At 45.3% G+C, this 27,569-nt stretch overlaps 1 protein-coding gene across 6 annotated transcripts in view; it reads right to left on the bottom strand.

The window, feature by feature from the left end:
* Nucleotides 1–27,569, bottom strand: part of LOC112218787 (lysine-specific demethylase 7B) — a 62,030-nt gene that overhangs the window by 6,624 nt on the left and 27,837 nt on the right. For 3 of the 6 annotated variants that reach the window (XR_002948664.2, XM_024379922.2, XM_024379924.2), the window contains exons 3-18: nucleotides 26,427–26,544; nucleotides 21,602–21,762; nucleotides 13,167–13,308; nucleotides 12,071–12,257; nucleotides 11,689–11,851; nucleotides 7,886–7,973; nucleotides 4,740–4,846; nucleotides 4,553–4,644; nucleotides 4,212–4,298; nucleotides 3,692–3,940; nucleotides 3,320–3,444; nucleotides 2,831–3,039; nucleotides 2,652–2,746; nucleotides 2,416–2,558; nucleotides 2,098–2,246; nucleotides 1,933–1,991 (exon numbers count right to left, since the gene is read on the bottom strand). Coding sequence is in view for 5 of the 6 variants with exons in the window: in XM_024379922.2 (XP_024235690.1) it covers nucleotides 1,933–1,991; nucleotides 2,098–2,246; nucleotides 2,416–2,558; nucleotides 2,652–2,746; nucleotides 2,831–3,039; nucleotides 3,320–3,444; nucleotides 3,692–3,940; nucleotides 4,212–4,298; nucleotides 4,553–4,644; nucleotides 4,740–4,846; nucleotides 7,886–7,973; nucleotides 11,689–11,851; nucleotides 12,071–12,257; nucleotides 13,167–13,308; nucleotides 21,602–21,762; nucleotides 26,427–26,544 (2,174 nt within the window). In the remaining variant the exon portion in view is untranslated. Of the gene's footprint in view, nucleotides 1–1,932; nucleotides 1,992–2,097; nucleotides 2,247–2,362; nucleotides 2,559–2,651; nucleotides 2,747–2,830; nucleotides 3,040–3,319; nucleotides 3,445–3,691; nucleotides 3,941–4,211; nucleotides 4,299–4,552; nucleotides 4,645–4,739; nucleotides 4,847–7,885; nucleotides 7,974–11,688; nucleotides 11,852–12,070; nucleotides 12,258–13,166; nucleotides 13,309–21,601; nucleotides 21,763–26,426; nucleotides 26,545–27,569 lie in introns of those variants that run through there. The other 3 variants (XM_042301680.1, XM_024379923.2, XM_024379925.2) reach the window with 3 other exon arrangements.

Here is a 27,569-nt window from a genome sequence, read left to right as displayed (position 1 = left end):
TAGATGGGGGGAAATTAATTCACATATGGTATCAAGGGCACAGCTGGGGGCAGAGGGAGGTCTATAGCAAGCAGCAACAGTGAGAGACTTTCTGGAAAGGTTCATTTTTAGAAGTAGAAGCTCAAATTGTTTGGGTACAGACCTGGATAGTAAGACAGAACTCTGCAGGTTATCTTTGCAGTAAATTGCAACACCGCCCCCTTTGGCAGTTCTACCTTGTCGGAAAATGTTATAGTTAGGAATGGAAATTTCAAGGTTTTTGATGGTCTTCCTAAGCCAGGATTCAGACACGGCTAGGACATCCGGATTGGTGGAGTGTGCTAGGGCAGTGAATAAAACAAACTTAGGGAGGAAGCTTCTAATGTTAACATGCATGAAACCAAGGCTTTTATGGTTGCAGAAGTCAACAAATGAGAGAGCCTGGGGGATGGGAGTGGAGGTAGACACTGCAGGGCCTGGATTAACCTCTACATCACCAGAGGAACAGAGGAGGAATAGGATAAGGCTAAAAGATAACAGAACTGGACGCCTAGTACGATCAGAACAGAGAGTAAAAGGAGCAGATTTCTGGGCACGGTAGAATATATTCAAGCAATAATGTACAGACAAAGGTATAGTAGGATGTGAATACAGTGGGGGTAAACCTGTGCATATAGTGATAATGAAAGTGATATTGTCTCTAGAAATAGCATTTCAACCAGGTGATGTCACTGCGTGTGTGGGGGGTGGAACTAAATTGTTAGCCGAGGCGTGTTGAGCAGTGCTAGAGGCTCTACAGTGAAATAAAAAACAATAGTTACAAACCAGAGCAGCAATCGACACGACGTTAGGGAAAGGCATGCATAGCCGGGTGATCATAAAAGTCCAGTGCGTGGCTTTAGGCAGCTAGCGGCACGGGGCTACCAGAAAGGCCTTAGAGGGATGACGCGACGGAGGGAAGTCTGTTGTGGCCCCCTCGTGCAGTTACATCAGCGGACGGATCAGCAGGGCTCCGTGTGGTAAACCAGGCCAATTGGTAAAATATGTATAGTGGCCGAAGAAATATGTCCGAAGGGCCTCTTAATCCAGCAGTCCAATGTGCTTTAGATAGCTAGCAGGCCGCAGATTAGCGGCTGTGCATTCAGGGGTCGTTAGCTGCTATAATTCCAGGTGGAAAAAATAAAAATCATAAAAATGTTTAAAAATATATTTAAAAAATAGGTTCAGAGCTTGCGGTAGGAATCCGGAGATATCGAGAAGAATAAGTCCGACTAGCTCTGGTTTGAGTCGCGCTGTACAGACTGGCGAGAGTTGTCCGAGATAAAGGTAGCTGATGACCGCTAGCAAAGGATAGCTGACTGCTAGCTAGTGGCTTCGGAATGTATTCGATGGGCCTCATAAGCCAACAGTCCGTTGTGCTCTAGACAGCTAGCATTCAGGGGACGTTAGCTGTGAAGGTCGGAAGGTGAGAAGGTTCAGAGCTTGCGATAGGAATCCGGGGATATGGAGAGAAAAATAGGTCCGGTATGCTCTGGTTGAATCGCATTGTTCAAACTGGCGAGAGCTTTCCGAGCTAGAAGTTAGCTGATGACCATTAGCTGGCTAGTTTATGTTGGAGAGATTCCAGTAATAGAGGCAAAGAAAAATACGTAAGAGAAAAAGCAGGTCCACACCACATTGGTTGAGGCGGGTTGCAGGAGAGTATTTTGAAGTAAGGGTTTAGAAAAAAATAAAAACATATGCTAAGAAAAACATAAAATATATATACATGGGACACGACAAAACGAAGGACAAATACGTCTGACTGCTACGCCATCTTGGATCCAGCGGACGGATCAGCAGGAATACAGAGAGTGATTCTGATGTAGTCTCAAATTAGAGACATCAGACTTAAGATATGTCAGTCTCAGCATGTGCAGGCATGACCCATTCACTCTTGATTATTATTATTACCTGAAGGATCAGTGTGGAGTTGCTGTCTGAATCATCCCCTGACGCAGGCTCTTTTCCACCTACAGGACAAACACAGAGAAATTTGACTATCTGAAATTGATTGAATTAGGGGCTTAGTCAAATTGAAATCTTGAAGTTTATAAGCATTTCAGGACTGGAGTGTACCACTGTCGGGGGACTGATGAGCCAGGCTGGACCACCAGGGCTCCTGGGCAGTGCTGCTCTCCTCTGGTCGCTGAGGATAAAGCAGCCCTGCCATGGACAGCATGCCCTCAATAGCCTCCTCTTCTGTGGTTGGAGAGGTAGGGCGTTGTCTGCAAACGAGTGTAGGAACAACTTAATGAATCTCTTAACTGGATAATGAATGAATCATGCACTGTATGAACTAATTTCCCCCATTGTATTTGTATTGTATTGGATTGATGCATACAGAATCCTTAGAACAAGAACGCCACTTGGTCCATTCATCCATGCTTCCTGTACCCTTTGAGTGGTTTGTGAAAGTGGTGAAGGGCCTGGCTGGCCTGGTGTAGGTCCTTCACACTGCCTCGCGCCATCCTGCAATGCTCCTTATCCTCCCTTTCCTCCTCGGAGCTCCCCGAATCTTCCCCCGAGGAGTCCTTTTTCTGCACAGTCACACAGATGTGTCAGCCTTTATAACTTAAACAGTTCTGTGTGAAGGAGAGACAGGGCCTTGGGGAGGAAGTGGGATTAGCTACCTGCAAAGAGCAACGTTCTTCGGACTCAGAGTCTGAAATGTCGGAGTACACTATGGCTCCTTTCCTGAGATCGGAATTCACTCTTTCGAAAAAGTCTGAGGAGGAACAAGAGAAGGATGAATTAAATATCTGCACCTAAATGTTATGTGAAATTCTGGTGCATTCAAAGATGAGCCTACCTAAACCGTTGATTGACAGCTGGTGACTTGACCAGTTAGACTCACTGCTGAGGGGGCTGGGTTTCTCCTCTCTCTCGTGGTCTTGGTACTGTTCCAGCTTGCTGTCATTGAGCTCAGTCTTCACCAGGACCCCTTCCCTCTGGTGGTCGCCAGTCCTTTTACCGTCCCGCACCGGACTACTCTTCACACTTGTGTGACGACGCTCATCTCTGTGCACACATACACACAATAGTAAGAGGAGAGGCAAACAAATTACAGCACATGGCATTTAGGTTATTATTTAGGTTCAAGTTTATTTAAGTGATGAGTTGAAACATGTAAAGATCGCATAGCGCAGGTGGTACGTCCTAACATGTTAAGGCTGTTACAACGGCAGCTCTGAGTTGTAACATGAAACCGCTCCAGCCAATAAGTTGAGCAGTGAGGAGCATCGTCAAAGCCAGTTGGAGGTGTTGGGTGTTGAGTAGGTGGTGAGTTCTTCCAGCTCACCTAATAATCCTGCCATTGCACATCACCAGAAGGAGGTTGTTGTCCAGGCTCCTCTCCACCGCTGCAGCAGACGCCATGGACGTCTTGTTGAACTTGGCCATCACCGTGGAGCTGAATGGAACATCCTGAGAAAAGGGACAAGAGATTTACTTTAAAAAGGGAAAAGAGATTTACTTTAACAAAAATGTATAATTAACCTAGCCTCAGTGTATGGGTAACTTCCTCCAAGACATGGATAAACCAGCAGAAATGTAGTCATTGTAAATAAGAATTTGTTCTTAACTGACTTGCCTAGTTAAATAAAGTAATTTTTTAAAACTATGGGTTACACAAGCAGCATGGGGGAAGAGGGTCGTGTGTCAATGCCCTCACCTGCTCAAAGGGTCCCACCTCCAGCCTCTTGAGCACTTGTCGCGTGTGCAGCTCCAGGATCTCCAGGTTGGAGGGGGTCTTGGGCGCATGGTGATGATGGTGGTGGTGGTGCCGTAGCCGTCTGGCTGTCCTGCGAGCATGATGTCCAGCCTTGTCAAGAGTCGACAGCGTCAGTGGGCACGGTCCACATCCCTGAGATTTCACTGGCTTGCTACCTCCACTCTGCTCCTCCTCCTCCTCCTCCTCCTCCTGTGGTCATGAGATGCTAGTTAGTACAGAACCACAACGCTACAATATCCAGCTTCAAAGAAACAGTGCTTTTGACCTGGTATTTATAAAAAGAGAAAAAGGAAAATATTCAGGGACAGCCAACTTTTACTCAATGAGCACAAATGTTTACAACCAGCTCCAAGTAAGAAGCTTCAGTGTCCTTGTGAGTCAGATAATTTCTTCTCCTTTATGTTCTCACATAACAGCCTGAGGCCCTCTCTCCCCTTCCTGTCTCCACACTGGGCCTTACCTCCAGGTAGCGGATTTCCTTTGTGAGTTCTTTAATCAGATGGTTGGGTCTGATATGGTCCGGGACATCGCTGGCCTGCTCTGTGACCTGAGGAGAGGCAGAGAGCAGGGGGACAATGAGGGGCTTGTACTGTCTTGTCTGCAGATGGTGGTTAGTTTCCCAGCCAGATCATACCATCACACCGGATACAACCTGCCCACCATTGGCCTTGAAGGAGCCCAATGTAGATTACATTAGAATGTAGATATTGTGACCAAATGTCCTATTCTGTAGAGTCAGATGTTGCACAGACAAAAGAAGCCAATTTGCCATCGAGAATCTGTTTTTCTGTAGTATCCTACCTCTCGTTTCAGCCAGTTTTTCAGTGCATTAATCAAGGCTTTCACTCCATCTGTTAGGTAGACTGGGGGCTGGCAGTTATCCTCTCGTAACTCTGAGAATCATATGAGAAGGATGTTGAAAAAAAGGACAGAAAGTCACATCACCAAAACAGCAACAAACTCCTCTGCTGAGTGGTATTTCTCTCACCTTTTAGAGTCTCCAGTAGATTATTGGCCACGTACCAGCAGATTGCCTCAAAGTAAGGGAATTTGAAGAGGTCCGGAGTCTTTAACCGCCCCTCCATTTCATAACACCTGTAGTTGAGGATGCAGCAATGGAGATCAAACACAGCTACACAGGGCTGAGACCTAGGCTCAACACAAAATACTCAAATGCGGGACAACGGGATGATTTTACGGGACAGTTTAGTAGCCTCCATTAATATTTTTAAGTACGTGATTGGTTGACGATAAGACATTGACCTATGTCTCTTCTTGCACTGCGCAGAATATCAGATCTCAACAACAATTTTAAAAGTGTTTAACTTCACCAGTAACACATTCCTATGTTATACGTCTAGTCATAAGCTGGTTGGAACGTCAATTCACATCAAATGAATAGGAATTCTGACTGAAATATATGACAAAAACTATTTTTGTAAATTAGTGGCATTTTAAATTCATTGATAAAATGCAGAAAATTGTTTGGTAGCGTGGCGCGGGACAAAATGTGGGACTGTCCAGAACATGTGACCCATCCCACTGGGCACAGATGTCAGTTCAATGTCTATTTTTTATTTTTTATTATACACTACATGTGGACACCCCTTCAAATTAGTGGATTCGGCTATTTCAGCCACATCCGTTGCTGACAGGTGTATAAAAATCGAGTGCACAGACATGCAATCACCATAGATAAGTAGAATGACCCATACTGAAGAACGCAGTGACGTTCAACGTGGCACCGTCATAGGAAGGCACCTTTTCAACAAGTCAGTTCATCAAATTTCTGCCCAGCTTGAGCTGCCCTGGTCAACTGTAAGTGCTGTTATTGTAAAGTGGAAATATCTAGGAGCAACAACGGCTCAGCCGCGAAGTGGTAGGACACACAAGCTCAGAGAAAAGGACTGAGTGCTGAAGTGCCTAAATTTTTGTTGTTGCCTGTCCTCAGTTGCAATACTAACTACCAATTTGAAAGCAACGTCAGCACAAGAACTTTGTCAGTAACTTGAAAATTGGTTTCCATGGCCGAGCCGCCGCACAGGTAGACGGCAGTGGTTAGAGCATTGGACTTGTAACCGCATTGGACTTGTAACCGAAAGGTTGCAAGATCGAATCCCCGAGCTGGCAAGGTAGAAATCTGCCTCTGAACAAGGCAGTTAACCCACTGTTCCTAGGCCGTCATTGAAAATAAGAATTTGTTCAAAACTGACTATCACCATGCACAATTCCAAGCGTTGGCTGGAGTGGTGTAAAGCTCACCGCGATTGGACTCTGGAGCAGTGGAAACGTGTTCTCTAGAGTGACTGCTTCACCATCTGGCAGTCTGACCGATGAATCTGGGTTTGTCGGATGCCAGGAGAACGCTACCTGCCCCAATGCATAGTGTCAACTGTAAAGTTTGGTGGAGGAATAATAATAGTCTGGGGCTGTCTCATGGTTAGGGCTAGGCCTCTCAGTTACAGTGAAGGGAATCTTAATGCTACAGCGACATTCTAGACAATTCTGTGCAACTGCAGTGAATTCTGCAGATTGCACAGGGGCAGTGTGGAACACAAAACGAAGTCCATACAGAAATAGTTTGTTGAGATCGGTGTAGAAGAACTTGACTGGCTTGCACAGAGCCCTGACCTCAACCCCATCAAACACCTTTGGGATGAACTGGAACACCGACTGCGAGCCAGGCCTAATCGCCCCAATATCAGTGCCCGACCTCACTATTGCTTGTGGGTGAATGGAAGCAAGACCCCGCAGCAATGTTCCAACATCTAGAGGAAAGCCTTCCCAGAAGAGTGGAGGCTGTTATAGCAGCAAAGGGGACCACCTCCATATTAATGCCAATGATTTTGGAATGAGATGTTCGACGAGCAAATGTCCAAACTTTTGGTTATGTAGTGAATATACAGTACCAGTCAAAAGATTGGACATACCTACTCATTCAAGGGTTTTTCTTTAATTTTACTATTTTCTACAAAGCAAAAGTGTGTTAAACAAATCTAAATATATTTTAGATTATTCAAAGTAACCACCCTTTGCCTTGATGACAGCTTTGCACACTCTTGGCATTCTCCCAACCAGCTTCACCTGGAATGCTTTTCCAACAGTCTTGAAGGAGTTCCCACATATGCTGAGCACTTGTTGGTCTGCGGTCCAACTCATCCCAAAATTCTTCACGTCCCTGTTAGTGAGCATTTCTCCTTTGCCAAGACAATCCATCCACCTGACAGGTGTGGCATATCAAGAAGCTGATTAAACAGCATGATCATTACACAGTTGCACCTTGTGCTGGGGACAAAAAAAGGCCACTCTAAATTGTGCAGTTTTGTCCCACAACACAATACCACAGATGTCTCAATTTTGAGGGAGCACGCAATTGACATGCTGACTGCAGGAATGTCCCCCAGAGCTGTTGCCAGAGACTTGAATGTTAATTTTGCTACCATAAGCAGCCTCCTATGTTGTTTTAGAGAATTTGGCAGTACATCCAACCAGCCTCACAACCGCAGACCACGTGTAACCATGCCAGCCCAGGACCTCCACAGCCGGCTTCTTCATCTGCGGGATCATCTGAGACAAGCCACCCGGACAGCTGATGAAACCGAGGAGTATCTGTCTGTAATAAAGCCCTTTGGGTGGGGAAAAAACAAATTCTGATTGGCTGGGCCTCGCTCCCAAGTGGGTGAGCATATGCCCTCCCAGGCCCACCTATGGCTGCGCCCCTGCCCAGTCATTTGAAATCCCTAGATTAGGGCCTAATGATTGTATTGAAAATCAACATATTTTCCTTATATGGATGTTGAAATTTTTGCATGATGAGTTTATATTTTTGTTCAGTACACACACACACACACACACACATTCCTGAAATCCAATCAGTTTTTCACATTGATTCAACACATTTTCTTGTTGTTGAAATGAAGTGGAAACAACATTGTTTCATCTAGTTTGTGCCCAGTGGGATCACGGTCAAACCATACAGACATTCTACCACTACTTCATCACTGGCCATTAAAAATAAGATAACAGCGGTGTATTTGGCCATTCATTTCATAATGTTATTACTTAGGTTATTACCACTAAGGACAGTTAATAAAATACGCATAGGCCAGGTGGGGCAGTTTTTCAGGTGCTCACCTGAGCTGCATGCCTATGTTGAGGTTGTGGAGAAAGTTCCCACCGAACGCCATGCAATCCTGAGAGGTGAGAACAGCATGGATCCATCCTGGGGAACACAGAGGAGGATGGACCAAATCAACGGCTGACCTACCGATGTGGAGCAAAAGGCTAGTAGCACGAGGCAAAAACAGCCTGCCAACTGAAAATCAATCCATCACCCTCTCCAGTTTCAAGTTTCTCTGAACTCTGCTTTGCATGCAATACATTTAAACAATTAATTTGGAACATTTTGGAATTCTTGTTTTACAGCTGTATATGTTTAAGACACAAAGGGTTTAGGAAAGGATTGTATTATTACACCATCTGGCAGCAGTGCAGCCAAACAGGTGTGCCAATGCTGTGCCGGTGGACCCTAAACATAATAAATGCTCTGTCATGGAGGGTGAACATGGAGCTGCTGTGCCCCCAGCAGAGAGGATGGTAGCCGCTCAAGAGATTATATGGATGGCTGATACCAGATGGGGTTCTCTCTGAACCACTGCCTGTCTGCAGGTCGCCTACATACCAGCCATCAATAGCCCAACACTGACCTTCCCTACCAGGGGGCCTTTGGCTTCCCGTGACAATTAAAGTGTCTGAAATGGTTTATGTTACAACATACATTACCAGTCAAAAGTTTTAGAACACCTTCAATGGTTCTTTATTTTTTTACTATTTTCTACATGGTAGAATAATAGTGAAGACATAAACTATGAAATAACACATATGGAATCATGTAGTAACCAAAAAATGTGTTAAACAAATCTAAATATATTTTAGATTTGAGATTCTTCAAATAGCCACCCTTTGCCTTGATGACAGCTTTGCATACTCTTGGCACAATCCCCCACTCTAAAATTCTCTTCAGCTGAACTGTTCTTTCAGTTACATACATCTACAATGTCAGGAGATAGACTAATACAACAAATATATTTCTATGCACTTTACATTGTTCCCTGGGGAAAATTGTGAAAAAATTGTGAAGCATCCTTACCTTGTATTTTTTGGCAAACACCCTGGAAAGCCCACCCAAATGCACATCGAGATTGGGAAAGGGAAAACCTAGTCAGTTGCATCCGCGGCACTTAACCCAACCCCTCTAAATCGGAGATGTGCGAGGGGCTGCCTTAAATCGACATCCACATCGTCAGCACCCGGGGAGCAGTTGTTGGGGGTTAAATGCCTTGCTCAAGGGTAGAAAGGCAGATTTTCCACATTGCCGGCTCGGGGATCCGAAACAGCAACCTTTCAGTTACTGGCCCAACGCTCTTAAGTGCTAGGCTACCTGCTGCCTAATGGCTACCTTATTTATGAGTGTCATTGATAAACAATGTCTTTACATGGGGATTAACAATGTTTGCATATTAAAGAATGCTGGTTGTGTCCGTTTATATACTGAGGGCCCGTGTGTGTGTGTACTGGGGGCCTGTGGGAGCGATTTGACAGGTTGGTGAAGAGGGACCATGAGCGTGACCCAATATGGACCAGGGCCGGGCAGCTCTCCCAGCAGGGAGCCACTCGTAATCTCACAGTGTCTGCTAGCATCATCAGCCCAGAGAGCTTTCACACGCCCCAGCCCACCAACTGGGAAAAGCAGCCTTGTGGGAAGCCATGTGGTTTCCCTCTAGTGAAAAAAATAAGTTTCACTATAAATAATTTGGAAATCTGCTTCTCTGCCCTGTGGTTAGAGAAACTGGATAATATATATATATATATATATAAAATCATACACAGTGCCTTGCAAAAGTGTTCATCCCCCTTAGCATTTTTCCTAATTTGTTGCATTATAACCTGTAATTTAAATGGATTATTATTTGGATTTCATGTAATGGACATACACAAAATAATCCAAATTGGTGAAGTGAAATGAAAAAAATAACTTGTTTCAAAAAATTATAAATAATAAAAAATTATAAAAATATCAAAATGCATATGTATTCACCCCCTTTGCTATGAAGCCCCTAAATAAGATCTGGCGCAACCAATTACCCTCAGAAGTCACATAATTAGTTAAATAAAGTTCACCTGTGTGCAATCTAAGTGTCACATGATCTGTCACCTAATCTCAGTACATATACACACCTGTTCTGAAAGGCCCCAGAGTCTGCAACACCACTAAGCAAGGGGCACCACCAAGCAAGTGGCACCATGAAGACCAAGAAGCTCTCCAAACAGGTCAGGGACAAAGTTGTGGAGAAGTACAGATCAGGATTGGGTTATAAAAAAATATCCAAAACTTTGAACATCCCACAGAGCACCATTAAATCCATTATTAAAAAATGGAAAGAATATGGCACCACAACAAACCTGCCAAGAGAGGGCCACACACCAAAAGCTCCACAGCGGAGATTGGCGGATCTGTCCATAGGACCACTAAGCCGTACACTCCACAGAGCTGGGCTTACGGAAGAGTGTCCAGAAAAATGCTGTTGCTTAAAGAAAAAAATAAGCAAATACGTTTGGTGTTTGCCAAAAAGGCATATGGGAGACTCTCCAAAAATATGGAAGAAGGTACTCTGGTCAGATGAGACTAAAATTGAGCTTTTTAGCCATCAAGGAAAAAGCCATGTCTGGTGCAAACCCTACACCTCTCATCACCCCGAGAACACCATCCCCACAGTGAAGCATGGTGGTGGCAGCATCATGCTATGGGGATGTTTTTCATCAGCAGGGACTGGGAAACTGGTCAGAATTGAAGGAATGATGGATGGCACTAAATACAGGGAAATTCTTGAGGGAAACTTGTTTGTCTTCCAGAGATTTGAGACTGGGATGGAGGGTCACCTTCCAGCAGGACAATGACCTTAATCATACTGCTAAAGCAACACTCGAGTGGTTTAAGGGGACACATTTAAATGTCTTGGAATGGTCTAGTCAAAGCCCAGAACTCAATCCAATTGAGAATCAGTGGTATGACTTAGAGTTCTGTACACCTGCAGAACCCATCCAACTTGAAGGAGCTGGAGCAGTTTTGCCTTGAATAATGGGCAAAAATTCCAGTGGCTAGATGTGCCAAGCCTATAGAGACATACCCCAAGAGACTTGCAGCTGTAATTGCTGCGAAAGGTGGCTCTACAAAGTATTGCCTTTGGGGGGGTGAATAGATATGCACGCTCAAGTTCTGTTTTTTTTGGTCTTATATCTTGCTTGTTTCACAAAAAATATTTAGCATTTTCAAGGTGGAAGGCATGTTGTGTAAATCAAAATGACAGAAACCCCCTAATAAAAAATCAATTTTAATTCCAGGATGTAAGGCAACAAAATAAGAAAAATACCAAGGGGGTGAATACTTTCGAAAGACACTGTGTGTGTGTGTGTGTGTGTGTGTGTGTGTGTATATGCATGTATATAAATAAAGCATCACCTATTTGACTTGCCATATGATGTGGGAAGGACCATATGACGTGAGGAAGTTCTGTGAACCACAGTTGACGGAAGGAAGATGGCATGTGGTTCTGGTGTCCACGGTGACAAAGTGGTTCACTCAGGCCCTTCGGCGCTTACAGTTGAAGACACAATCACACAGGCCTTCCTGTGAGACACCATCAAAGGCTAGCTGGTCTGTCAGTGTCAAGTAGAAAAACAGCTCTACAGCTCTTTATGGCTCTTGTGTTTTTTAATGCCCTGAAGCAGAGCTTTGGAAATATAGTGCTGTATATGAGGCATGTTGAAACAGTAGAGAAATTTGAACACTTTGAACCCAGACAAGTTCCTTGTAAAAAATGAACACATTTTGTCCTGAGGTGAGAACAGAGAGTTGCAGAAACGTAGTCTCTCCTCACCTGTGGGGATGAGGACAGTGGTTCCCTGCGGCACCACACACTTGTAGCACTGGTCCACCTTGTCCCCGAAGAACACCTCGCTCTGGTTGGGGGACGAACTCCACACCTCGTATAGTGTAAGATTATCCTGGGTCGGTTTGATCAAGTAGAAAATCTTCTCTCCCTTCAGGACAAAGATTAAACATTTCAATTACTAACATAAATGTACAGTAGCGTATCTGAGGGGAATATTTGTGGTTAATCATGCTGGGCTGTCAGACAACATAGCCAAAGCAAACAGACTTGAACAACTCTGTAGCCTAACCGTAGCACATATTTCAAAAGGGATACGCTGCGGTCTGAAGCTATACAATATGCTGAGCACAGCAATTCCCCAGTTTACCCAGAGTACATGGTACCACACAGATGTGCCTCCGAAGTCTATGTGGAAGTCTGTGTAGCTGTCCTTCACCCCCATCAGGCAGTACTTCTGAACAAAGGGTTTGGGGAACAAGGAGTCCTCTGGCCAGTAGTTCTCCACCCAGGACATCTTCTGAGCGATATCAGGCACCACCACCAGCTCTGCCATCCTGAGAGAATACAAAAAATGAGAGTTTAGTGATGTTCTACCAGTAAGGCAGTCGTTTGTCACGCAACTCATCTTTCAATACATCCATCATTGCGCACTAATAAGGCTAAACCGTTCGTCATGCGACACCTTCAGATCACTGTTCACCAATCAGCCAGGCATTGACCAATGAGATTCATTTAAAATAATGCATTTCTCCCGACCTCTTTGCCGTTTTCACTTTCTGTTTTACAGATCACCCACCAACAGTTGAGGCCTCGTCTTATCGTAGGGGGATTGGCTTCATCGCCTCCTGCCTCCTAATTAGGCAGAGCTGATGGTTCTAAATCAGTCGGCCCTAATGGGGTTCCTCCAGAGGACATCTTTTCAGATGACAATACACATTATTTTCTAAAAACAATACAGCCGTTCAAATGATAATTTCCACTGTGAAGCCTGGTAGAACATTGATGCTCAGTTATGAAGGATCAAAGCTCAGTCTCATTTTTTTCTAAACCTTTCCGTCTCTCTAAATAGGCTGTAAGCAAAGTGCCTGTTGGCAGTGGATCCCTTCTGCTTGTCTGTAGTAGACAGCATATCTTCAATAGTGCCATCAGCGCTGTACTTCTGAACTCAGAAAGAATTTGCATCCCTGCTGTTTGGAGTGCAATGCTCATCTCCTCTCACTACTATACTTGCAAGCATGGGGAATATACATTTAGACACAATTATAGTCCTACAATTTCACTGAATCACATGATTATTCACAAAATGATAGCAGGTAATCTATAACAATTAAGTGCTTTTAGCTACAAATATTATAATGGTGAATATTTAGTGAAGCCAGAAAATACTAAAGTCAATCCAAATTATACATTGATCAAAGCAGCAACAGAACATGTGTTAACTGCGAAAAGTAACCAATACTTACTTGGTGTCTGAAAACTCCAGACTGATCACGTTCAGCACCTTTGGCCGATGAGGTTTGTAGTAATACTTGACAAACTCTCGAAGCTTCATTTTGCTGTCTGCCTGTCTGGCAACATCAATGACATCCACGATTTTGTCACCACCTGCAAGAGAATGTGTCAGATCAGATGATTTATGCCATGCGGGAGGGAGTTAGGCCTAAAGGGCAGTTGAGGAAAGGACATGCATTAAGACTTGAATGTAGAATGTTAGGTAAGGACAGGTGACAGATGGATTTGAAATTATATTACAGCCATATTATTAGGTGTGACTCATGATGGAATATCACAGAACAGCAGACTGATAAATGCTAAGCTCCGCTTAAAAAAATTTTTTTTTTAAATAACATTTTGAATTCTACCAGGTATAGTCAAACCAGTCCAATCCCTGCCCTCTCCCCCAGCCCAGCCACGGGGCCAGTCAGAGCCACTAGAGTTCTCAAGCGCAGTTGTCCTTGTCTCAGGATGGTAAGTTGGTGGTTGAAGATATCCCTCTACTGGTGTGGGGGCTGTGCTTTGGCAAAGCGGGTGGGGTTATTTCCTGCCTGTTTGGCCCTGTCTGGGGGCATCATCGGATGGGGCCACAGTGTCTCGGCCTCCAGTATTTATGCTGCAGTATTTTGTGTCGGGGGGCTAGGGTCAGTCTGTTATATCTGGAGTACTTCTCCCGTCTTATCCGGTTTTAGGCTGGGTTTCTGTACAGCACTTTGAGATATCAGCTGATGTAAGAAGGGCTATATAAATAAATTTGATTTGATGGAGCTTGCTGACACTTTCATAACCCCCCTAATACTTCTGATGGAAACCTCAGTGCTGCTGCAGTCTCCCCACTGGAGGAGGTGCATTGAAACATCCAAAGCAATCTCTCCAGATCCAATTACTGTACTCCCAGTGATGAAGGCAGCAACAGGAGGAGGGAAGGCTTGGAGGGGACCTAGTAAGAGTTGGTTAATGTCTTTAATGTGTGTAAATAACCTCACCTGTATACAATTGGCAAACGGCAAATAGAAAATGGCGGAGGGGTGAACAGACCTGCCGTTAACATGGGGCAGTACCAGGACAGCTGGTGGTTGTGCAAGCCCAGCCCTGTTTGTCCCCACTGGCCACCTCCTGATGTCAGGGAACAGCTAAAGGCAGAGCAGCCTCACATACAGAACAGCCAGGAGAACACTTGTGTACAAATGGGGAAGGGCGCTGCCTGGGTGTAGTATGACCAACGACAAGTGGGGGCAATAAATCTCTCCAGCCACAAATGTCCTAGGCAAATATTTATGGTCCTCATATAAGCAATTATGATCCCTTCATCAATCTTTTCATCCAGTGACAGTCAGGGACCAGAAGCACAGGTTTCCTGGAGAACAGATGGGTCTTTCTTAGTTCTGGGTCTGAAGTGCGTGGATAGTGTGATGTAACAACCATGCTCCGAAAAGGGCAATAGCTGATTTACAACAGGTTTGCCATTATGCTAAAATGGAGAGATGGCATGGAAAACACATTTTTCAATACAATAACTTACAGGTTAGCAGGCAGAGTGCCCACTGAGCTAAATTGATTAGCTGGGCAGCTGGCCTGTGGTGAATGCTTGAGTTGTTGTGAAGCATTTAAACATTAATGTGAATATAATAATAACTGTATATAGCGCTTTTCATTAAACAGAATCTCAAAGTCTCTCAAAGTAAAATATGTCAATATGAACAATGTCTGAAAAAATGTTCAGACTAATCTACCCCCAAAGAGACCCACACATGAATACGGCCATTCATTGACTGGAACATTTGGATTTGACTGTCAGGTTGACACCTTAACACCACAAGCTTAGTTTAAAGATGCACTATGCAGAAATCGCACCGCCATTTCCTGGTTGCTAAAATTTTAATAGTTCACCTAATTTCAGTTTATGTGACAAAACAAAGCAAGTAGTGTAGAGAATCATTGTACCATTTAAACCGCTGTCAAATATATTTTCTTTAACCAAAATTATTGTATTTTCAGCTGGTGTACAAAACCAAAAGTAAAAGATGCAAAAACGAAACTTAAGAATGGGGAAGCATAGAATAATGCACATAGAACAGATATACAGCTTCTTAGACTGACGTTCAATGAGAAAGAAATGTGTGTTGTAGATCTTTCAATGTGAAAAAAGTAAAATATCGCAGTGGTGCAAAGAGCTTTCAGGAGTCCCAGTGCCATGAAGAGTAACCAATTACTGGGAGGTCTGTGTGCTTCTGCCAGTGACAAATAACATTGTGTTCAGACCTACAGAACAGTGCACAGAATGATTTAGTCTCTGACATAGTAGTGAGATCAGAGTTTGGAGCATGTTTATCCCAATGGAAAAGCATACCATTAACCCTTTCTAGTGTACAGTTCCACTGCCACACTGACCATGGGCAATAAATTTAAAAAACCTTGAGACAATGATTCCCATGCTAAGAGGCACAATGGCCAGTGCTGCACTCTCTCAGGTTAGCTGCAAAAGTGAGATGGTTTTGTCTCCACTCTGTGTGTGTGTGTGGGCAGTAGACTGAAGGAGCAGAGTGAACATAATTTGAGCCCAAAAGAAACTTAGCCGGACATGAACCTGAGATGTCTGATAATGTACTGGGGAAGTAAGGGGATCCCATAAGTACCAAACTCAATAGTGGAGAGAGGTGATGAAACACTGTCTTATGTAAACTAATCCACCATTATCTACACACGTTTTCATTATTGGTGGATTAAAGGTAGACTCAGAGATATGACTTAGATGCAGAAAGTAAACAGCATTGTGGTTCAATTTCCGCAACAACTAAGAACATTGAAGTGCGAAGCTCAACTTCACTGTTTTGGTGCCCCGACAACCACCCTGTGAACAGTGTAAACTGGACCCCTACACTAGAGATTGACTCGGAAGTGAAAATTCATTCCTGTTAATATTTTTCCTGTATTGTTCTGACCCAGCAACAGTTCTATAACCCCAAAACTTTCCTTCCCTTCCCGATAAAAAAAACACTCCAGTCCTGTGCTCATTTTTATGCGCAGAAATGTGTAGGCTATTGTGTTTTTATGAAGTATTGAAAATAATTTCAGTAATTCAATATGCAACTGCGATGTGGTTGTCTTTACTATCTTAGTTAAATGCACTGACTAAGTTGCTCTGGATAAGAGTGTCTTCTAAATAAACTTTTTCACTCAGGTCCCCCTTCCAGCATTAGGGCACATTCCGTGCCCTCACCCCCGCACACACATTACTATGGACACAAGCACTGTTCATGACACAAACTTCTCACCCCTCTTGTTGAGAAAATGTAGGTTTAAAGTTTATTTCCTGCAATGCTACACACTTTGTCATGCCTAATGTGTACTGATGTGATATTTGAGTGACTACATTACTACAAAATCTATGGGATAAAAAAAACCTTGCTAAAAAACGCTAGCTGACATGGGCTAGTTGATCTGGACATTTCTGACAAGTTATAAATAGCTCTAAGGTATGAAATGACTGACATGACAAGAGGAAAACTGATGATCCACTACCCAATTTCGAAATTGCACCTTCCACGCCCCACAGTTTTAGAACCCCTGTTCTAAATTACCTAAATGTAGATGTAAGGCTGGAGGACTTCAGCAGGATGGTCTGCTCAGCACACCACCGGCATAAAACTGTAGCCAACAGCTGAGCACTGCGCATGTACACTACCTTTCAAAAGTTTGGGCTCACTTAGAAATGTCCTTGTTTTTGAAAGAAAAGCACATATTTTGTACATTAAAATAATATCAAGTTGATCAGAAATACAGTGTAGACATTGTTAATGTTGTAAATGACTATGTAGCTAGAAAATGGCTGATTTTTAATGAAATACCTACAGAGGCCCATTATCAGCAATCATCACTCCGGTGTTCCAATGGCACGTTGTGTTAGCTAATCCAAGTTGATCATTTTAAAAGGCTAATTGATCATTAGAAAACACAATTATGCTAGCACAGATGAAAACCGTTGTGCTAATTAAAGAAGCAATTAAAACTGACCTTCTTTAGACAAGTTGAGTATCTGGAGCGTCAGCATTTGTGGGTTTGATTACAGGCTCAAAATGGCCAGAAACAAATAATTTTCTTATGAAACTCGTCAGTCTATTCTTGTTCTTAGAAATTAAGGCTATTCCATGCAAGAAATTGCCAAGAACCTGAAGATCTCGTACAACGCTGTGTACTACTCGCTTTACAGAACAGCGCAAACTGGCTCTAACCAGAATAGAAAGAGTGGGAGGCCCCGGTGCACAACAGAGCAGGATGACAAGTACATTAGTGTGTTGTTTGAGAAACAGTTTCCCTCACAAGTCCTCAACTGTCAGCTTCATTAAATAGTACCCGCAAAACACCAGTCTCAACGTCAACAGTGAAGAGGCGACTCCGGGATGCTGGCCTTCTAGTGAGAGCGCTGTCACCTCTTCCCATAGTGGCCTCACCTGCACCTCTACCCACTGTAGCACTGGCTGTAGGTCTGTGTCCCGTCCCTGCTGCTGCCCCCATTCAGCCACGTCGACAGTCTGCAGCTCACAACAGTCAGGCCCACTCGCCCGACACACTGTGGCACAGACCCCCTCTGCACACAGCTCTCTCCCGTCCCCCTCTCCGCTCACAGTGGCGGCAGCCGTCTGCAGTACAGGGCCGACGGGACATGGCGTTGGAGTGGCGTGCCACTGCCCTGTGCACCACTGTGAAGTCAAACAGCTGAAGCTCCTCCAACCAGCGTGCCACCTGCCTGAAAGACATGTGCCACTGGAGAGCAGAGTGGTCAGTCCTTACAGTAAAGGGCAGGCCACCCAGGTAGTATATGAAGTGTTTGACGGAAGCCACAACAGCCAAGAGCTCCCGCCGGGTGACACTGTAGCGGTGCTCATGTTAGTCAAATGTTTTGCTGAAGTACGCCACCACTCTCTCCCTCTGGCCCCACCTGGGTCTTCACCACACCCATGCCCACATTGCTCACGTCTGTGTCCAGGATAAAGGCCAAGGTGAGGTCAGGGGGGGGGGCGAGCACAGGGGCCTCGATTAGTGCACGTTTGAGGGTGTTGAATGCCTCACACTCCACTGTCCAAGTGAAGGCCTTGTCTTTCGGCAGCATGAGGTTCAAGGGAGCAGCGACGCTTGAGAAGCCCCATACAAACCTCCTGTAGTACGAGGCCAGGCCCAGGATGCTCTTCAGCTGACGCTGGTCGGAGGGGGTTGGCCAGTCTCTGACAGCCCCCACCTTATCCTCCATGGTGCTGATCTCCTCCTTCCCCACTCGGTGGCCCAAGAAGGACACCTCTCTCTCCTCATGAAGTGGCACTTCTCGGGGTGGAGCTTCAGACCTGCGGCAGCCACCCTCTCCAGCACACGTCGTTGCGCCCCCAGGGCTGACTGGAAGGAGCTGCCATGGGCCAGGATGTCATCGAGGTATACCACACTGCTGTCGGGGGATGCCATCCAACATCCTGTCCATCAAACGCTCAAAAGTAGCAGGAGCGTTGCACAGGCCGAAGCACAGGACCTTGAACTGCCAATGTCCTCTGTTAGTGGAGAATGCAGTTTTGGCTCTGGCCTCTGGGGAGAGGGGCACCTGCCAGTAGCCACTGCGGAGGTGTAGTGAGGAGAACCAGGAGGACCCCCTAACCAGATCCAGCGACTCATCGATACAAGGTATGGGGTATGAGTCCTTCCTGGTTACCTCATTCAGCCACCTGTAGTCCACACAGAACCTCAGCTTGCCCCCCTTCTTCGGAACCATGACTGGCGCCGCCCAGGGGCTGTCTGAGGGCTCGATGAAGTCTGACCGCTGCATCTCCAACACAGCCTCGTCTGCCGCCTCCTGGCGTGCCAGCGGGACACGGCGTGGGCGCTTCTTGATGGGTCGAGCATCACCTGTATCGATCTCATGCTGCACCAGATGAGTCTGACCCACCTCTTCCTCACTCAGTGCAAAGCTCTCTCTGAATTCAAACAGCAACTGCCACAACCGTTCCTGCTGCTCGGGGTCAAGACCAATACAGTTCCTTCCCCATAACTCCCTCACTGCAGACAGTGTCCTCTCCTCTCCCGTCTGGGGTAGCTGGGCTTTGGGTGCGGCCGTAGGTGACAGGGGGGCTGGGGAAAAGTCACACACAGATGTGGGGGAGGGGGGGCAGCCATGAGTCTCTGCTGCTTTAACTGTTGGAGTAAAGGGATTGATGGGTTGAGTGAATGTGACATTAGGGGGAGCCATGGTGACTGCCGGCCCTCCCTGGAAGCGCAGTGTGCCCCCATTTAGGTCTAACTGGCAGCCTGTGCTCCTAAGAAAGTCCAACCCCAGGATACAAGGGTCCTGCACAGCCGCCACCCACACAGGATGACGCACAGTCCTGCCCCCTACTGTCAGTCATTATTCCGTTCCCTTTCATGGGTGCTAGCTCACCTGTGACTGCGTGGAGCTACACAGTTGTGGGCTCACACAGAGTTCAACCTGGCACAATATCTGGCCTCACCAGGGTTACTGTGGACCCAGTGTCCACCAGGGCGGAGCAGGGCACCCCCTCCACAGTGACATGACAAAAGTCCCCAACACAGGTCCACCCCACCACAACAGGCTCAATCCGCTTGCCCTCGTCTGCTTCTGGGGGAAGTGGAGCCCTGCTTCCCCGTCGGTGCCGGCGGGCTCGTCCTGAAGAAGATTGTGGTTGGGATAGAAAACCTGGGGTCCGCACTACCAGGTCTATGCGGACCCCGAGCCGTTTCCCTGAGCTCTGGGGGACATGGGCAATCCCGGCGCAGATGGCCTGGCTGGCCACAACCCCAGCAGATCCTGGAACCAGGGTGTGTGTTTTGTGCCGCCTGTAGCGACACAGCACGAATGAGTTTTATCATTTCAGCCACCCATGAAGCCTTTTCCAGCGCTGGGGAGCTCTGCCCATCAGCCCACACAGAGGGTCTGTCTCCCTGCACCCCCACCAAAGCCCCAGCTCAAGCCCCAGCCCACACCAGCTCCCTCTCCAAAGCCATCTCCAAGGCTATCTGAAATGACTCAGGATGAGCCAGCTGCGTCTGTATGCGCAGCTCCGTAGGAGAGAGCGCCTGTATGAGCTGGTCCCGTGCTAGCTCGCTCTGCACAGAGGGGGGCATGTGAGCATATGCCCACCGAGAGAGGCTCTCAATGTCATTAGCTAACACCCATAGAGGCTCCCCAGGCTGCCTGCGTCTATTACTCAGTTCGGAGCGCAGTAGCCCAGGCTGTACCCACTGTCCATAGCGCCTCCTCAGTGCTCCCACTAAAGCACCATAATCACATCTGTCCTCGGGGCAAATCAATATCAAACAGGCCAGAGCATCATCCGTGACGCATAAAGCCAACTGCAGTGCCCGATCTTCATTCAACCACCCTCTAAAATGAGATAACAGTTCAAACTGAGCATGAAAAGCTTCCCAATCCAACTTACCGGAATACTTCAGGGTCTTCACAGATAAGGACGCAGCCGGGAACTGGGCGCCGCCATGTTCGTTTACATCCTGAGCCCCAGATACCTCGTCTCGCCGTGTTCGACGTCACCCCTTCGGTCCGCCCACCAGAATCCGTGCGAAGCAGTCGACGGGGCACACATGCCCGCTTCCGCCGCCATCACTCTAACGTCCTCCCTCAAGCGGCCTCTAGGCACCGACGCCCTGGCGATCTCCTCAGCCAGATCCTCCGACGTCCATGCACACGCACCTCCTTGGCCATAATCGTCCTCTACCTCCACCTTCACTTTCGGATTCTCTCAAAGCATTTTCAACCCCGTTCTCACCTACGGTAGCTAGCCACAGAAGTCAGCAAGCTAGCTGGCTAACTTTTATCAAGGTTTTTACTTCTGACACCAATGTAATGACCTGACTAGATCATAAAGGAACAATTGTCCAGACTGAGGCTTGAGTTTACGAATTGACGGTTTATTAACCCAACTTTACACAGGCCCACACCAAATAAATGAAAGATACACCACAAACCAACCGTGAGCTTCTCTTGTGAAGGCCAGACGTAAGAGAGAGAACAAAGGCTAAACCTGGTCTTAACTTCCAATGCTCCATCCCCCCGCCCAACCCCCCTCCACCCTGCCAACCGCCAGGATGCCCGGCATCAGAACATTCCAGGCATTCCCGTGATTGGCATGTCAGACCCCGCGAACACTGGGTACTGGTAAATACAACACAACCACCTACAACCCTAACACACAACACACAGCTGTCTGTGCGGGTCGCTACAATATATTAGCACACTGACCCAATTCCTTTGAAAATGGGCCAGTTTTGAAATATGGTACAGTTAATGTACACAAAGCAAACAAAGGCACCAAAACAGCACACCGACAGAGTGATCTAAACAGCACATACTGTGACAGAGTGATCGATTCTTAAAATGTTCTCTTCTTACCAACATACTCCTCCACATCCCTGACAGAGAAGCTGGAGGGGGGCAGCTTGAGACCCAGTCCGCCTAGTTGGGGAACGGCGATGGGGTAGCTGAAGCCCTGCTTCTCCAGGTACTTCTGTGTTACCTGATACCCCTGCATCTGCACCAGGATCTCAGACGCACTGCAACAAAGGAAAGAGGGGTCATATATAAGAATACATCTGATCAAATAACATTTTATTGGTCACATGCGCCAAATGCAACAGGTGTAGCCTTTACCGTGAAATGCTTACAACACGGTCCCTTAACCAACCAAAGTGAAAAATACTATTACATTAAAAAAATGTTAACACAATAAAATAACAACCATGGCTGCAGGAAGTAGTTGGCGTGGGGGTGTTGCAATTTTCGCAGATGTTTTTTGTGCCCCTCGATGAAGATGTCTATATCGGTCCGCTAATACAGTGAAGGCCCAATGTACAGTCGTGGCCAAAAGTTGAGAATGACACAAATATTAATTTCCACAAAGTTTGCTGCTTCAGTGTCTTTAGATACTTTTGTCAGATGTCACTATGGAATACTGAAGTATAATTACAAGCATTTCATAAGTGTCAAAGGCTTTTATTGATAATTATATGAAGTTGAAGCAAAGAGTCAATATTTGCAGTGTTGACCCTTCTTTTTCAAGACCACTACAATCCGCCATGGCATGCTGTCAGTTAACTTCTGGCCCACATCCTGACTGATGGCAGCCCATTCTTGCATAATCAATGCTTGGAGTTTGTCAGAATGTGTGGGTTTTTGTTTGTCCACCCGCCTCTTGAGGATTGACAACAAGTTCTCAATAGGATTAATACCTGGGGAGTTTCCTGACCATGGACCCAAAATATCGATGTTTTGTTCCCCGAGCCACTTAGTTATCACTTTTGCCTTATGGCCTGGTGCTCCATCATGCTGGAAAAGGCATTGTTCGTCACCAAACTGTTCCTGGATGGTTGGGAGAAGTTGCTCTCGGAGGATGTGTTGGTACCATTCTTTATTCATGGGTGTGTTCTTAGGCAAAAATGTGAGTGAGCCCACTCCCTTGGCTGAGAAGCAACCCTACACATGAATGGTCTCAGAATGCTTTACTGTTGGCATGACACAGGACTGATGGTAGCGCTCACCTTGTCTTCTCCGGACAAGCTTTTTTCCAGATGCCCCAAACAATCTGAAAGGGGATTCACCAGAGAAAATGACTTTACTCCAGTCCTCAGCAGTCCAATCCCTGTACCTTTTGCAGAATATCAGTCAGTCCATGATGTTTTTCCTGGAGAGAAGTGGCTTCTTTGTTGCCCTTCTTGACACCAGGCCATCCTCCAAAGGTCTTCGCCACACTGTGCATGCAGATGCACTCACACCTACCTGCTGCCATTCCTGAGCAAGCTCTGTACTGGTGGTGCCCCGATCCCGCAGCTGAATCAACTTTAGGAGACGGTCCTGATGCTTGCTGGACTTTCTTGGGCGCCCTGAAGCCTTCTTCACAACAATTGAACTGCTCTCCTTGAAGTTCTTGATGATCTGATAAATGGTTGATTTAGGTGCAATCTTACTGACAGCAATATCCTTGCCTGTGAAGCTCTTTTTGTGCAAAGCAATGATGACGGCACGTATTTCCTTGCAGGTAACCATGGTGACAGGGGAAGAGCAATGATTCCAAGCACCAGCCTCCTTTTGAAGCTTCCAGTCTGTTATTCAAACTCAATTAGCATGACAGAGTGATCTCCAGCCTTGTCCTCGTCAACACTCACACCGGTGTTAACGAGAGAATCACTGACATGATGTCAGCTGGTCCTTTTGTGGCAGGGCTGAAATGCAGTGGAAATGTTCTTTTGGGGATTCAGTTCATTTGCATGGCAAAGAGGGACTTTGCAATTAATTGCAATTCATATGATCACTCTTCATAACATTCTGGAGTATATGCAAATTGCCATCATACAAACTGAGGCAGCAGACTTTGTGAAAATTAATATTTGTGTCATTCTCAAAACTTTTGCCACGACTAATATTTTTGTGAAAAAATCTAAGTTAAATATATTTCAGTGTTTACCAGCATTTGTAAACTTGCATTTGTAACTTGAGATAATTACAGTGCCTTTGGAAAGTATTCAGACATCTTGACTTTTTCGACATTTTGTTAAGTTAGTCTTATTCTAAAATATAATAAATAAATACAAATCCTCAATCTACACACAATACCCCATAATGACAAAGCGAAAACAGGTTAAACACAGAAATGCATTATTTACATAAGTATTCCCTTTGCTACGAGACTCAAAATTGAGGTCAGATGAATCCTGTTTCCATTGATCATCCTTGAGATGTTTCTACAACTTGATTGGAGACCACCTGTGGTAAATTCAAATGATTGTGTCCATTTCCAAATCATGTCCACATCTATAGAAGGTCCCACAGTTGACAGTACATGTCAGAGCAAAAACCAAGCCATGAGGTCAAATTAATTGTCTGTAGAGCTCAGAGACAGGATTGTGTCGAGGCACAGAACTGGGGAAGGGTACCAAAACATGTCTACAGCATTGAAGGTCCCCAAGAACACAGTGGCCTCCATCATTCTTAAAATGGAATAAGTGTGGAACCACCAAGACTTCCTAGAAGGACAACCATCTCTGCAACACTCCACCAATAAGGCCATTATTATAGAGTGGCCATACGGAAGCCACTCCCCAGTAAAAGACAACAGCATGCTTGGAGTTTGCCAAAAGGCACCTAAAGACTCTCAGACCATGAGAAACAAGATTCTCTGGTCTAATGAAACCAAGATTGAACTCTTTGGCCTGAATGCCAAGCATCACATCTGGAAGAAACCTGGCACCCTCCCTACAGTGAAGTGTGGTAGCAGCATCATGCTGTGGGGATGTTTTTCAGCAGCAGGGACTGGGAGACTAGTCAGGATTGAGGGAAAGATGAACGGAGCAAAGTACAGAGAGATCCTTGATGAAAACCTGCTCCAGAGTGCTCAAGACCTCAGACCGGGGTGAACGTTTACCTTCCTACAGGACAACGACCCTAAGCACACAGCCAAGACAATGCAGGAGTGGCTTCGGGACAAGTCTCTGAATGTCCTTGAGTGGCCCAGCCATAGCCCGGACTTGCACCCGATCGAACATCTCTGGAGAGACCTGAAAAAAGCTGTACAGCGACGCTCCCCATCCAACCGGACAGAGCTTAAGAGTATCTGCAGAGAGGAATGGGAGAAACTCCCCAAATACAGGTGTGCCAAGCTTGTAGCATCATACCCAAGAAGACGTGAGGTTGTAATTGCTGCCAAAGGTGCTTCACCAAAGTACTGAGTAAAGGGTCTGAATACTTATGTAAATGTGATCATTTTAAATGAGCAACAATTTCTAAAAACCTGTTTTTGATTTGTCATGTGGTCTTGTGTGTAGATTGATGAGGGAAAAAAAACAATTTAATCCATTTTAAAATAAGGCTGTAACGTAACAAAATGTGGAAAAAGTCTAGGTCTGAATACTTTTCAAAGGCACTGTAAGTAGGGGTAAAAGTGACTAGGCAATCAGGATAGATAAAACAGTAGCAGCATGTGAAGAGTGTGAAAGTGTGTGTGTGTGTGTGTGTGTGTGGGGGGGGCATCAATATGCATGTGTGTGTGTAAGAGTGTGTGGGTATATATTTACACACATGTGTGTTGGAGTGCCAGTGTAGTATGTGTGAGTGTGTGGGTAAGTCCAGTGAGTGTGCATAGTGCCAGTGCAAAAGAGTCAGTGCAAATAAAAAGGGGGTCAATGCAAATAGTCCGGGTAGCCATTTGATTCACTGTCAGCAGTCTTATAGCTTGGGGGAAGAAGCTGTTCAGGTGCATTTTGTTCACAGACTTTGCGCTCCGGTACAGCCTGATTTGACTCTTTTTAAGTAGATGCATTCATGGAGTGTGTTGACCAATCATCCTTCATGTATTCACATTCAAGGGCCACAGGCTGAATACATGAAGGTAGTCTCTGTTGATGGTTGGTCTGTTGTCATATTTTTCTATGTTTATGCTGCGCTCGTAACCAAGTGAGAATTTACCACATACGACTGAAAAATCCACTTGAACAGCCCTCCAACAGGTAATTACTAGTGGAAAACTTGTCCATCATCCTGAGCTCCCACATGCTGACCTCTGACCTCACCTACTAAGGAAATTACCTCGATAATAGCATCTTCGGCAGTTAAGTGCAACAAAACATTATTTATAAAAAGCAATCTATTAATATGTTGAACACTAATTTGTTAACAAGCATGATAGTTGTACTTTTAGTTTATGGTTTATGCAGCTTGAGGCCATTAGCAAATTGGCATTTCTCAACGAGTTTAAAAATAACGTAAATGCATCCAACTGGTAAATTCCCACCTCCCACTTGGTTACGAACACAACATTAGATGCAGCTGCGGATCCAACTTTTCTGGAGCCCTCTTCCCTACAGCTAAATGTCCCGAAGCTTCTGCACATGTGCAGGATTCAGACTCTGCTCTACTCATAGAGAACAGGCTACTCTGGTGAATGGTGCTTGCTTAATAAAGTTTGATCAAAGCTGAATCAATGTCTGCAAGATCACATAATGATAGTATTCTACATAACAAAACCGAATATAATAGCATGAAAGGGGCAAGAGCCCAGTTCATGGTGGTTCAGTGCAATGCCCAGACCACACCAGGAAAACACTGGTTTTCAACTCAGGGTGTGAACCTGGGACTCACTGCTATGTGGTGACTTGTGTGTGCATCTGTGGCTTGGTCACAGGGGTGTCAGGCCTGCTGGTGGCTGGTATCTTGGCTCCTTCAGTACCTGGGAAAGGGCCTGTTCTGCAGCTCTCGTACAAACACAGAGGTCCCCGCCTGCACCAGCCTGCTGCCATCGTCAGGCTCTGTGTAGTCGTGCCGGTGCCAGTTGATACGCTTTTTCACTGTAAAGATAAAGCAACAATTAATTGTTAAACTCTTGAACATTCAGAGACTTCGTGATCACAGTAGATACTACACAGACCTAGCAGGGCTAGACTAGCTACTTAAGTGTCTGAGGGACATGAAAGCCTTGAGTTATGGATAGTCTCCATAAACCGTTTCACAAGCCCATAAAGCCCACGTCCTTCGCAGATGAACCAGGGCCATGTTCAATCTCAATTTGATGATTACCCCACCATTGAATTACCTTAATAATGCCCCCATCAGTATGCTCTGAGGTCAGACCCACTTTAGACCATAAAGAGAGAAAAGGGTAGTCTAATTGACAGCCAACTATTCCCCAAATAGCAATTAAAATCAACCGTGCTGGAGTAATACAGAGAGAGACAGAGTGCATGGTGGTGGGGTGTAGAGGTCGACCGATTATGATTTTTCAATGCCGATACCGAATATTGGAGGACCAAAAAAAGAAGATACCGATTATATCGGCCGATTTTTAAAAATGTATTTGTCATAATGACAATTACAACAATATTGAATGAACACTTATTTTAACTTAATATAATACATCAATAAAAATCAATTTAGCCTCAAATAAATAATGAAACATGTTCAATTTGGTTTAAATAATGCAAAAACAAAAGTGTTGGAGAAGAAAGTAAAAGTGCAATATGTGCCATGTAAGAAAGCTAACGTTTAAGTTCCTAAATCAAATCAAATTTTATTTGTCACATACACATGGTTAGCAGATGTTAATGCGAGTGTAGCGAAATGCTTGTGCTTCTAGTTCTGACAATGCAGTAATAACCAACAAGTAATCTAACTAACAATTCCAAAACTACTGTCTTATACACAGTGTAAGGGGATAAAGAATATGTACATAAGGATATATGAATGAGTGATGGTACAGAGCAGCATAGGCAAGATACAGTAGATGGTATCGAGTAGAGTATATACATATGAGATGAGTATGTAAACAAAGTGGCATAGTTAAAGTGGCTAGTGATACATGTATTACATAAGGATA

Source organism: Oncorhynchus tshawytscha, linkage group LG19 (genome assembly GCF_018296145.1).
Source record: "Oncorhynchus tshawytscha isolate Ot180627B linkage group LG19, Otsh_v2.0, whole genome shotgun sequence".
Lineage (NCBI taxonomy): Eukaryota > Metazoa > Chordata > Actinopteri > Salmoniformes > Salmonidae > Oncorhynchus > Oncorhynchus tshawytscha.
Note: the sequence above shows the minus strand (reverse complement) of the source record. Positions and strands in the feature narration are given on the sequence as shown.